Source organism: Equus asinus, chromosome 23 (genome assembly GCF_041296235.1).
Source record: "Equus asinus isolate D_3611 breed Donkey chromosome 23, EquAss-T2T_v2, whole genome shotgun sequence".
Classification (NCBI taxonomy): Eukaryota; Metazoa; Chordata; class Mammalia; order Perissodactyla; family Equidae; genus Equus; species Equus asinus.
This window is the reverse complement of record NC_091812.1, coordinates 33,172,498-33,185,072: the sequence shown is the minus strand read 5'-3', so window position 1 is coordinate 33,185,072 and position 12,575 is coordinate 33,172,498. Positions and strand designations below refer to the sequence as shown.

At 34.3% G+C, this 12,575-nt stretch overlaps 1 protein-coding gene across 6 annotated transcripts in view; it reads left to right on the top strand.

Annotated features, from left to right (window-relative positions):
• The window catches only part of SMC5 (structural maintenance of chromosomes 5), an 84,204-nt gene that overhangs the window by 40,608 nt on the left and 31,021 nt on the right, over positions 1–12,575 (top strand). For all 6 annotated transcript variants that reach the window (XR_001398836.3, XR_011497330.1, XM_014845996.3 and 3 more), the window contains exons 9-11: positions 1,655–1,910; positions 4,355–4,509; positions 8,049–8,162. Coding sequence is in view for 4 of the 6 variants with exons in the window: in XM_014845996.3 (XP_014701482.3) it covers positions 1,655–1,910; positions 4,355–4,509; positions 8,049–8,162 (525 nt within the window). In the remaining 2 variants the exon portion in view is untranslated. The remainder of the gene's footprint in view (positions 1–1,654; positions 1,911–4,354; positions 4,510–8,048; positions 8,163–12,575) is intronic.

Here is a 12,575-nt window from a genome sequence, read left to right as displayed (position 1 = left end):
TTTGTTTTGCTTGAGGAAGATTAACCCTGAGCTAACATCTGTGCCAGTCTTCCTCCACTTTATATGTGGGATGCCTCCACAGCATGGCTGACTGGTGGTATAGGCCTGAGCCCAGCATCCAAACCCATGAACCCAGGCTGCCAAAGTGGAGTGCACTGAACTTAACCACTATGTCATGGGGCTAGCCCCAAACATTGTTAATTTCTAATCACAGATATATATGTACCTTAATTTTTAAAAATTTTTTTTTGTCTCACTTTTACGTGTTTGGTATAGGAGAGGGAATTTTAGTATATGTTCAGTTCGTTATCTTGACACCAACAAAGCTAAATTTTTAGAAAGGAAAAATTGTTACGAACCCAGATTTCCAACAGTAGAGAATGGAATAAATTGTTGTATATCCATATAACGGGATATTATACAAATATTCAGTTTTTGTTTTGCAAGGACATAGGGAATAATGAAAAACTTGTCAGTATGTTTTTAGTGATGTCATTTAGTAAAACGTATGTTCTATAGATAGGTAGAGGTAGGCATTAAAATGTAAATGTTAAAGGACATTAAGATTATAAGTGATTTTTGTTATAAGTTTGTGTATTTTCCATAATTTTTATAATAAATGTTATTTTTATAATGGAGAGGGGGAGGGAGTAAATGGGACTTGGAAAGAACGTGACCTAATGCAATAAGCAAATTAGATGATGTTAACCTTATCTAATTTAATAGAAAATTCTATTTTTGTAAAATAGAAATTGAGTCTATAAGTGTATATTTGTCTGTGTATGTGTGTATGTCTTAAAGAAAATCTTAACTCTGTCTTAGGTAGACTGTGTATGATTTTGATGAAAATTCCACTGGCAACTTATATGATCTGGGTTTTTTTTGAATAATTTACCCTGAATGTAAGTCAAGAAATCTAAATATACAGATTAAGGATTAAAATCTCACAATATTACTTTGAAGTATTATTAGAAAATAATTTTATTGAAAGAAAGTAGTTTATTTTGGTTTAAAATTAATAGGGTGACATAATCTTCATCATCATTTCTATTATTACTACTGTATTGGAAGGCTATCATATATCATGTGACTATCTTAATTTCAGTCTTACGGTGTGTAGTATGTATTTACTTTCTATAGGTATTTAGAAATCTGCTGATTGGCTTTATAAATATCTTGTATATTCAGTAAATAATGAGCACTAACTATATGCTAAGCACTGCTTTAGGTACTTGGGATATATTAGTGAACAAATAAAACAGAGATACAGGTAGTCTAGAAGGAGTAACAGTCTCATTCTGGCAGGATAGCTGTTAGTGAGGAAAGCACCCATGTTCTTGGATTGTTTGCATTGCTTATTTATTTATTTTTGGTGAGAAAGTTTGGCCTGGAGCTAACATCTCTGCCAGTCTTCCTCTACATTGTATGTGGGATGCCGCCACAGCGTAGCTTGATGAATGGTGTCTAGGTCTGTGCCCAGGATCTGAGCCCATGAACCCCAGGCTGCCAAGCGGAGCATGCAGACTTACCCACTATGCCATGGGGCTGGCCTCAGATTGTTTGCATTTTTAAAACTATATGACTGTAAAACTATATTACTTATAAACCAAGAGAAAAAGTAATTTCCAGTACTAACTTACTTTTGTTTTATTAGATTGAGGAACTTCAGCAGGCTTTAACAGTAAAACGAAATGAAGAGCATGACCGGCAGCGGAGAATAAGTAATACCCGCAAAATGATAGAAGATCTGCAAAATGAACTGAAGACCACAGAAAACTGTGAGAATCTTCAACCCCAGATTGATGCCATTACAAATGATCTGAGACGAGTTCAAGATGAAAAGGCATTATGTGAAGGGGAGATAATTGATAAGCGAAGAGAGAAGGAAACTCTAGAGAAGGAAAAAAAGAGTAAGTTTTATTAAACTCAGGATGAAGAGATGTTTATAAAATGGAGATATACCTCTGTTAGTGGGCTTTCTTCTTCTCCTGATATTATGTCTCTAAATGTTCAAATCTCCTTATTGAGGAAGCTCAGCTCAGTTCTTCCAACTTAGTGCCTTAATTACCCATATCTGTCATGTACCATGATTTGCCATTAGCTGGCCATTGTCTTATGTCAGATTATGGGAATTGATTTAATTCTCTAAAAATGCTTTGCTAATATTTTCTTTACAAAGTCACTCACTGTTATTTCTTAAATCGAACTTAAGCTCTTTATTTGTAACCTTATAACCTTCTGTTAACTTTGCTCCTTGAAAACTGTCCAATTTCGTCTTTGCTTTTCTTTCCTATAGACCTCATGGATAGATCTATAGCATTATTCAGAAAGAGGAAATCTTATATTCTGTCTGCTTAGTATATAACTAAGATCCATAAGAAAAAGAACCCACTTTTTATGTTTACCAAAGTACTGGGTGTGGTGGCCCAACCCTTTTCCAACTTCCTGACCCACTCTGAATAGTAAGCACTTTGAACTATTTCAGCAGTTTTTTCAAATAGTCCTTCATGTATCTTCATATTCTTTCACCACAGCTTGAGTAATCAATTTTAGACATTATATCTTTTTTCCCCCTCTTAAAGATTGGCACCTGAGCTAACGTCTGTTGTCAGTCTTCTTTTTTCTTTTTTTCCTTCTTCTTTTTCTCCCAAAACCCCCCATACATAGTTGTATATTCTAGTTGTAGGTCCTTGTTGTTGTGCTATGTGGGATGCCACCTCAGCATGGCTTAATGAGCAGTGGCATGTCTGTGCCCAGGATCTGAACTGGTGAAACCCTGGGCCGCCAAAGTGGAGCATGTGAACTTAACCACTTGGCCACAGGGCCAGCCCCTAGACATTACCTTTTTTGCTTTAGACATAGATTTAAGCTCATAACACCTCCTCTCCCTATTATTGTAATTCCTCAAATGGGATTATTATATTAATATTGGTTATTAATCATTAACATTTATTATAAGTACTTTTTTTTTTTTTTTTTTTGGTGAGGAAGATCGGCCATGAGCTAACATCTGTTGCCTATCTTCCTCTTTTTTTTTTGATTGAGGAAGATTGTCGCTGAGCCAACGTCTGTGCCATTCTTCCTCTGTTTTGTATGTGGGACGCCACCACATCATGGTTTGATAAGTGTTGTGTAGGTCTGTACCTGGCATCAAGACCCACAAAACCTGGGCCACCAAAGCAGAGCACACGAACTTCACCACTACACCACCGGGCTGGCCCTAGTACCATTCTTATATCTTTTTTTGTCGTTTAACAATTGTTAATGTTGCTTGAATGCTCGCTTTATAAGCTAAAAATATTAGTCTCTCATTGTTCTTTTTTACTTTCCTCCCTTGTCACATTCTAAATTCTCTAATCTGTACTCCTTTTTTATTTTCAAGGCTGAAAACGTACTTTATTGAGAACCATAATTAATTTTTATGTGATCTGTTTATAGGTTAATTCTAAAAGCTGGAAATACTAAGTATTATTTATGTTATTACAGCAATGCAACTTGTTCACAGCAGAGCCAAATAGTGCATTATCATCTAATTTCCTTTCATTGATAGCTTTTTTTAAAGGTTTTGATTTACCTTTTTTTAAAAAAACACTTGGTCTAGCATTTTCTTAAATTAAAAAAAAAAAACAAAAAGCTATCTTATCAGGCATTCCTTCGGGTTTTGGAGCCTTCCATCCTCCTCCTTCCATCGAAAGTGATTGTTCTTACGGCCTACAGCATGGCTGTCATCTGGGATTTGTCTCATACCTTTTCTGTGTTGGATAAAGTTATTCCTGAATTCTGTGTCTTCATTTTTCGTACATTACTTTCTCATTTTGTGAGAGTACTTCTTCAGGTAACCTCCTACGAAGAGATATTTGGAAATTAATTTCAAAGTCTTTGCATCCCTGAAAATATCTGTATTTCATTATCCCCTTTTCTCAGTGGTGCATATACAATTCTAGGTTGAAAATAATTTTTTCTCTCAGAATTTTGAAGCCCTATTGTGATTGTCTTCAGATAGGAAATCTAATGTTTTCTCATTCTTTTGTACATGACCTATTTATTTATTTGTTCTTGACATTCATTTATTCCAGCTTTATTGAGATGTGACACATAACATTGTGTAACTTTAAGGTATTCAACATGATGAGTGACCTATTTATTTTTGATATCTTAAAGATCATCATTTATCCCAGGTTTTTGAAAATTCGAGAATGATTTGTCCAGGGTGGGTCTTTTTCACTGTACTAAGTACTTGCTGAGTGGTGTTTTTGACTTTTAGATCTAAGATATTCTTTTATATTGCTAGTAGATTACTTCACTAATTAAAATTTTCGGAGAAACCATAGTTTGTTTTATTTTCCAATTTTAGACGTGGAGGAGCATATTGTACGTTTTGACAATCTTATGAATCAAAAAGAAGACAAGCTGAGACAGAGATACCGTGACACATACGATGCTGTTTTATGGCTAAGAAATAACAGAAACAAATTTAAGCAGAGAGTCTGTGAGCCCATAATGCTCACGGTAAGGAATTTGTTCATCTTGCTAGCATCTGTTAGTTTTATTATTGCAATCATTGTAGATTTTTATTGCTTTAAAAATTCTTAGTCTTCTTAACACACTGTTTTTCTTTTATCAAACTTGTGGCATCTTGTATATTGCTTAAGCCATACGTGAGCTTTTTAAAGGGCCCTTGATCAGTAAACCTGTGAGCTTTTCTAGAAAGGAATATGAAACTGGCAGCTTTTTGACTAAGCATCATGTGTAAAATTAGCATGGTTAGCTGGTTCCTTCTGGCAATTGCTATTCTTAGGTTATAGCAGGCAATAGAGTAAATGTTGCCGAAGGGGTGGAGAATGGCTGTAAACAATTATGTTGGTATGGGGCGCCTGACAGAGGATAGACAAGAAAATCACCTGCTACAAAAATAGGGCCTTCTGAGGATTCTAAGAATGAAGCCAGCAGTTTATTGACCTCATAAACATTTGATACCTCTTATTGATGATCATGAGTCATCAAGAATAGGATAGGCTGTATTTACTAAATCATTTAATGAAGTGTGGCCATGGATTTACTAGGAAGATTTCCATCTAAAATATTTAATAAGTTTGGCCATGGAAAGGGGTGAAAAATTAAAAACCACATTTTTTTGGTAATGGTATATTAGATATGCATATATAATATAAACTTAAAACTTACCCCAAAATGACATAAAGATTGTTTTTGCTAGATGATTTTTTACTTTAGAAATCACTATTGATCCTTGCAGGATTCATGAAAAGCTCTATTTTCTGTAACTCAAGTTTGTGTTATACTTTATTCAAAATCATTTTGTATAGTTCTTTGTCTTTTATTATATCTGATATTGCATTGGCAAAATTAACATGCTTAATACTGTATTCTCTTCTTGCTCGGGTATGTATTATTAGAATTTTTTTGCGAGATCAAGAAGGAAATATCTATTTTGGATGCAAACACTATTGTTTTGATCAATCTGGTAAGGATTGAAAGAAAATAGAAGAAAAAATATTGTGATCCCTCATATAATAAGTTATAATGCAAATGTAATTGTCAACAGGTTTTTATTAAAATGCCAACCTCAGTACTTCATAACTTTATTAAATTCGCATCCTCTTGTCACTTGATTTCATAATAGAGGCCTATCACCAAGTTACTAGCTGGCATATATTTACATTTTGAATTATATTTGAATCTTTGAGATAAAGGGATGTACTCTGCTTTTTTTTTTTTTTGACCCTTCCTGGAGTAATCCTTCCCCTTTCCTACCACCTCCTTCCAGCTGAATCCCCTACACACTTACCTAACTCTTCAAAATCTAGTTGAAATGCTACCACTTCCATAGGTGAGTTAGCAACATATAAACTTCAAATTTTAGTCATATAACTTGTCACTTAGCAGTCTATTTCCATGAGTTATTTCTAATAGTTCCAATCTAGAATTAAAGTGTGCAAATATTTATTTACAGTTATATCCTCAAAGTAGTGTTTATAATAGCAGAATGATGGGGCAAAGAACAAAATTTCCAAAGATATTGATTGGTTACGTAAATTATTCTATATCCTTATAATGGGATACTATGCAGCCATTAAGAATGTTGCTGTAGGTGTCTATTTAAGAATATAAAAACATTTGTGACATGTTACTCAATCATAAAACAGGTAACAGGATAGGATGTATAGAAAGTTTTCATTTTAAAAAATTGTGAAACAGGAGTCTGCCATCAACCACTAGATCATCTGGAAGTGCTACCCTTCCTATGTCTACCTGTTTATGTCTTGCTATTTTGTGAAGATGTGGTTTTGAAGAACTTTGCCAAATAGTTTCTTGACCAATCTCATGAGGAGAAAGAGCATGCTAAGAAGCTGATGAAGCTGCAGAACCAACAAGGTGGCCAGATCTTTCTTCACAATGTCAGAAAACCAGATTGCAAATGCAATGGAGTGTGCACTACACTTGAAAGATTGTCAGTCGGTCACTGCTGGAAATACACAAACTAACCAGTGACAGAAATGACCCCTACTTGTGTGACTTCCTTGAGACTCATTACCTAAATGAGCAGATGAAAGTCATCAAAGAATTAAATGTCCATGTAACCAACTTATACAAGTTGGGGCCCCCAGAATCTGACATGTCAGAATATCTCTAACAAGTACACACTGGGGGAGAGTGACAATGAGAGCTAAGTCCTAGGCTGGCTTATCCATAGCTATAAAAAAGATGACTTCCTATGGTCATATTTGGGTTATTTTACCCTTTCTCTAAGTTGTAGCAAATACCCACTTAGGTTTTTCTTTCATTTGTATCATTCCTTCCCAATAAAGTAATTTGGTATAAAAAAATTACAAAACGGTAGATACTAAATGTCTGTAGTGTTTATGTCTGTTGGTATTTGATGTGGCTTTAATTTTTTGTTTGCTTATCTATCAGTTTTCCCATTTTTCTACAGTGATTGATATTCTGTAATTTAAAATAGAGTAATATTGGCCAACATTTATATGACAAACACTGTACTAATTTTTTTTTATTGTGTTATCTTTTTAATCCACATTTAGTCCCATGAGATATAAACTGTTTTACTATGCCCGTTTTATGGATGAATGTAACTAAAGCTTTCAGAGATTTAGGTAGTACTTGGTCAAGGTCAGATGTAGGATTTGAAGCAACATCTGTCTGACCCCAGAGCCCTAGCTGTTAACTAGTATGCTGCATTTTAGATATATAATACATAAATACCTTCTGTTTCATAAATCTTTATTTTTTCAAGAAAGCTGATTTCCATCTGCTAGAGGTGATGTATCAATCATCTAAAATTCCATAGATAGCATTGTTTATATAGCTCTGTTAAGGAGCTTTAACATGCTCTGCTTTTCAACATACTTATCATCTGCAATAAATAATAGCAGATACTCTTCTTGAAACGATTTGTTTTCTTGACCTATTACTACCTTCCATAGCGTTGAGCCTCACATGCAGAAACGCCTAATTAGTTAGTAATTTTAAAATAAATTATGTTCTAGTGGTGCAAACCTAGGGTTTTTCTTGAAAGCACTATTAGTTACAATTAATCCATGGCAAGTTTTTTCGTTAGTTTCATAAAGTTTTGTTCAATTCTTTGTGTTTTTGTACTGATCAGTTATTGCCATGTGTAGTATGACTTCCTCTTGAAGATTAAGGAGAAAATATTAAAAGTTTGGGGACAGATGAGAAATGTTTATACTCTACGTTACAGTCTAAGCCTATTTCAAATGTTTTCAGTGAGCTGACCAGAAGAGAACTTAAGTTATTTCTTAGATAGTATCAAAATTGTTATGTACCAGGTGCTATTCAAGTCTTGGCTTTTGTTTTACTGTGTTTTGGATGCTTCTGGGTAATAAATAGACGTTTTAAAATGTTGGCTCTTCAATACCAAGTTGTTCTTTTTTTGTCTTCGTTTTTCTCAAGTATTAAATTTAGTTAAATCTAGGTGTAAAGTATAATTATGTTCTAGTAATCACTTTGGGTTTCTTGAAAATCAACTTAAATTTTCTTTTTGTTTTGTTTAGATCAATATGAAAGATAATAAAAATGCCAAATATGTTGAAAATCATATTCCATTGAATGACTTGAGAGCTTTTGTATTTGAAAGTCAAGAAGATATGGAGGTTTTTCTCAGAGAGGCAAGTACTAACCACATAATAATTTGACTCACTTAGCACTTAGCTTCCAGTGCTTGAGTTTTAACCTCAAACTAGGGCAAAAAATGATAATGACTAATTTTACTAGCAGTAACGCTTGTGTAAAAATCATTTAATTTTGCCAATTTCTTTCCTATTTATGCCATTATTGGGGAATGAATTGGTTTTATAAGAGGAAGAACAGCCCATAATTCCATCTGTAACATATTTTGGAATTATCATTTGGAATTAATATGAATACTAATTCTGTCACATTATTTTAAGAGAAAGAAACATCGTAACGATGAGCCTTTGGTCTTGGACATCCTTTTTGGAAGTGTATTGAAATGAACTCAGTTTTTCTTTGGAGGGGAAATCAGTATGATGTTGTTTCTTATTATTATAAATAAAACCTCTTTAAGAAGAATGAGAATCCTACATCTGGCTAGAAAAACACCATGACCGAGAATCTAAGACCCTGAAAGGCAGCGTGGCTTCATAGTTAAGAGCAGAGACTCTGCAGATAGGCTGCCAAGATTTGAATTCCGACTTTGCTACTGACTTGCGCAAGTTGCCTGAGTGTTTTGTGCCTTAATTTCCTTGTCTGTAAAATGAAGATATATCTGCTTCAAAAGATGGTTTGAGGATTAAATCAGTTAATAAATGAAAAGGTATTTAGAACAGTGCTTGTTAGCTATTATTGTTTCTATCATTTACTGTGTGTCTATATAATACATATTATTAGCTATATATGTTGTTATTGTCAGTAAGATTTCTTTTTCCTTTTGCGTATGCCTTCTACTTCTTTAAAAGCCTCGTAAAGATTAGGCTTAGATTTGGTATTGTTTTGTTTAAACCTTTGCTAGTAAGTCTAAGTGAGGACAGGACTGTGAATCAGCTCAAGTCGTCCTCTGTTTCTCTGGTACACAGTGATTGGGAAGAATCCTTACTTTGTTTGTCTTTTACCATATTGCCCTACTTCTGGTTTGGGAGTTGGCAGGGAACGTGAATATAAGGTGACTGGATAGAATGGTTGGATGTATAAAATTATAAAATGGACTCCAAAGAGTTAAATATCTGTGTATGTTAGAATTGTTTAAGCCTAACCAGTGAGTTACTGATCTGGTGTCAAAGCTCACTGAAGAAGTAGGTTATTTAGACTGCAAGTCTGTGAGACATAGCACTGATTTCTGTTTTGCAAATGGCCAGTTTAGCCTATACCGAGTAGCTTGATTTGCCACAAAAAACTCACGCTTCCTTTGTGCTAGGGATTTGAACCATATATTGATAATGTGGCATAGGTTCCTAAAAATTTGACCTTTATTTTTTTATTGTGCTGTATCAATGAACTTTTCATAGCTTCTCATCAGTAGGACCAGAACTTGCTCTTACATGTATGACTTTTTGTGTGCATATTTTAAATTATGATATTTGTTGTACGTAACTGCTCCTTATAATTGTATCTACTAGAATACCGTTGCCCATCTTTCAGTAGCTTACAGACCATCTTCACAGTTTTCACCATTTCTGCATCTTCCATGCACTAGCACACCATTTCTGCTGTATCTGGGTACCAACTATACTATTATTTAATATATTTTTTTAAATCACTTCACTTTGTTATTCAAACAGAATATTCTAAAAGGAAGTATAATATCACTACCATTCTCGGGGGGGGGGCATAATTTGCATAACAATAAAGACAATTAAAACAATTTTAGTAAATCCTGGATCCATACTGTTGCTTACTGAAAGCAGATAGCATGATTTTAAAGAAAGGAAATAATAAGGAGTTAAGGACATGCTGACACCATAGTGTAACTTTCTCCTTGGTATGAGTTATATTGAAAGGGAAATTACTTTCTCATTGTGTAATTCAGTTTTATTTAGTATAACCACTGAAACAATAGATCTTAAAAACTTAAATCAACCCTACATACTAGTATCATTGATATATTCACCCATGGCCAATATTGTTTCATCTATACCTCCACTCCTCTTTTTCTTTTTTTAAATAATTTCTTATTTTGATGTAACTTCAAACTTTCAGAAAAGTCACAAGAGTCATATGTGTAACTTCTATATGCCTTTTACTTAGATTCTCTAATTGTTTACATTTTTCCCTATTTGCTTTATTTCTCCATTGTGAAGTAAAGTCAGTTTTGCTATAACCCAATATATACATTCCTAAAAATCACTATGCTATGCAAAATTGTGAAATAAAAACCCAAAGGGCCTGTGGGGGAAAAAATAGTAGCATTATTTTATACATGTTAAATTGTTAAATACACACATAGAGTAAATATGGTGTTTTGTTTTTAAAAAGACCTGAAGTTGGGTTGTGGAAGTAGGCATTGGAAGGATTCAGTTTGTGAATTGTGTACTAGGTAAAGCAATTATAAAGCACTTACCTGAAATTGGATGGAAGGTTGTAACACTAAATGTGGTTGAGTATCACACACGTGGTAAACTGAAGTAGCTGGTACATGTTTGAGAGAGGGGGTGTGTGTGTCTGTATTTGCACACAGATTGTATGTTTTCCTACACAGCTCAGTTCAATTCGGTGCAATTTTCTGCATTTACCTAGAGAAAACTTTGTGTTTCTTGTAGATGTAATTGTACATAAGCAATGTGAAATTCACGTAGTGTTTAAATTGTCCCCTAATATATCAATTGCTTGAAACAAATTTGTCTTCAAAACAAGCATTATAACAAAACTACTTCTGTCCTTGTAATTATGTGTATGGAAATACTTAGAGACTTTGAAAATATCCTGTTCTTTCATGAAACTTCGTAGTTGGTTTAAGAACCATTAATGATTCTAACTCAATCATTTCTTCTATATTTATTAGTTGGCATTCTACTAGAAGGGAGGGCTTTTTATTCTCTATTTATTTGTTGATTCATAGAATTTTATTTTATTTTTGCTGAGGAACATTTGGCCTGAGCTAACATCTGTTCCAGTCTTCCTCTATTTTGTATGTGGGTCACCACCGCAGCACGGCTGCCACCGAGTAGTGTAGGTCTGTGCCCAGGAACTGAACCCAGGCCACTGAGGCAGAGCATGCTGAACTTAACCAGTAGGCCCTAGAATTTGTTTTTTTCATGGATTATAATCCATTACTATTATTATTTATTTTAATGCTCAAATTGTCCCAGATTTGGCCAGTGAGACCTTCTTCAAGTTGACTCCTGTATCCTGCTTGTATTTTGCCATTGTATTTTGAGCATTATATACTTTTTGGCAGAGCAAGATTATTGACTCATCTTGAATACTCTGTCTGGTCCTTACAATCTGCCTTTTTCCTAAAGAACCCTAGTTCCTTTTAGAAACCAAAATCTGGGTACCAGATGTATTCATTGCTGCTAGTGTCTCATTGCTTCTAAGCCTTTGCATGCAAACCTTTGTATCCATTTCTATATTATCTAGAGAACAAGAGAGCATAAGTGCACCATCAGTTCACACTGATACTTCAGTTACAATCCAACACAATAGGGTTCCTTCTAGTCTTTCTCCCTTGCATATTTGTAATTTCCTTCTGTAGCAGTGAAAAACATAGCCCCCCTTGTCATCAATATATTTACTCATTTGTTTAAGCTTAGAATGCTGTGAAAGTAGTTTCAGAATTGCTAATTCATGCCACCCTGAGAATCTTCCATTCCACCATCCCATCATACCTCCATTAATTTCTCTCAGCATTGTTTGGGCTTTTTCAGTGTATTAAGTCTTGCTCATTTTTTGTTAACTATGTTCTTAGGTATTTCATGATTTTTTGACACTGTTATAAATGGATTTCTAAAATTTGTTTTCCGGTTGTTCATTGCTAGTGTATTGGCATACAGTTGATTTTTTTACATTGATCTTGTATCCAGTGAGACTGTTGAATTCACTTATTGAAATGTAGTATAGTCATACATTGTTTAATGATGGGGTTATGTTCTGAGAAATGCATCATTAGGTGATTTCATTGTTGTGCGAACGTGAGTTTACTTATAAAAACTTAGATGGTATAACCTACCACGTACCTAGGCTATATGGTACTAATCTTATGAGACCACTGTTGTATATGTGGTCTGTCGTTGACCAAAACATTGTTATGCAGTGCGTGACTGTAGTTCCTTTGTTGATTCCATAGGATTTTCTTTGTAGAAAGTCTTATCTTTGTAAATAGACCTGTTTACTTGTTCCTTTCCAATCTTTTACCTCTTTGTTGTGCTTCGCTACAGTGGTTAGTGCCTCCAGGACATTGTTGAAGAGAAGTAGTAAGGTTAGAAGTGTTCCCAGTCTTAGGGGGAAAGCACTTAATATTTCACCATTAAGTATTATGTCTGCTGTACATTTATCATAGGTGCCCTTTATCGGGTTGAGGAAGTTTCCTTCTGTTGCCAGTTGGCTGACAATTTTTGTCATGAATG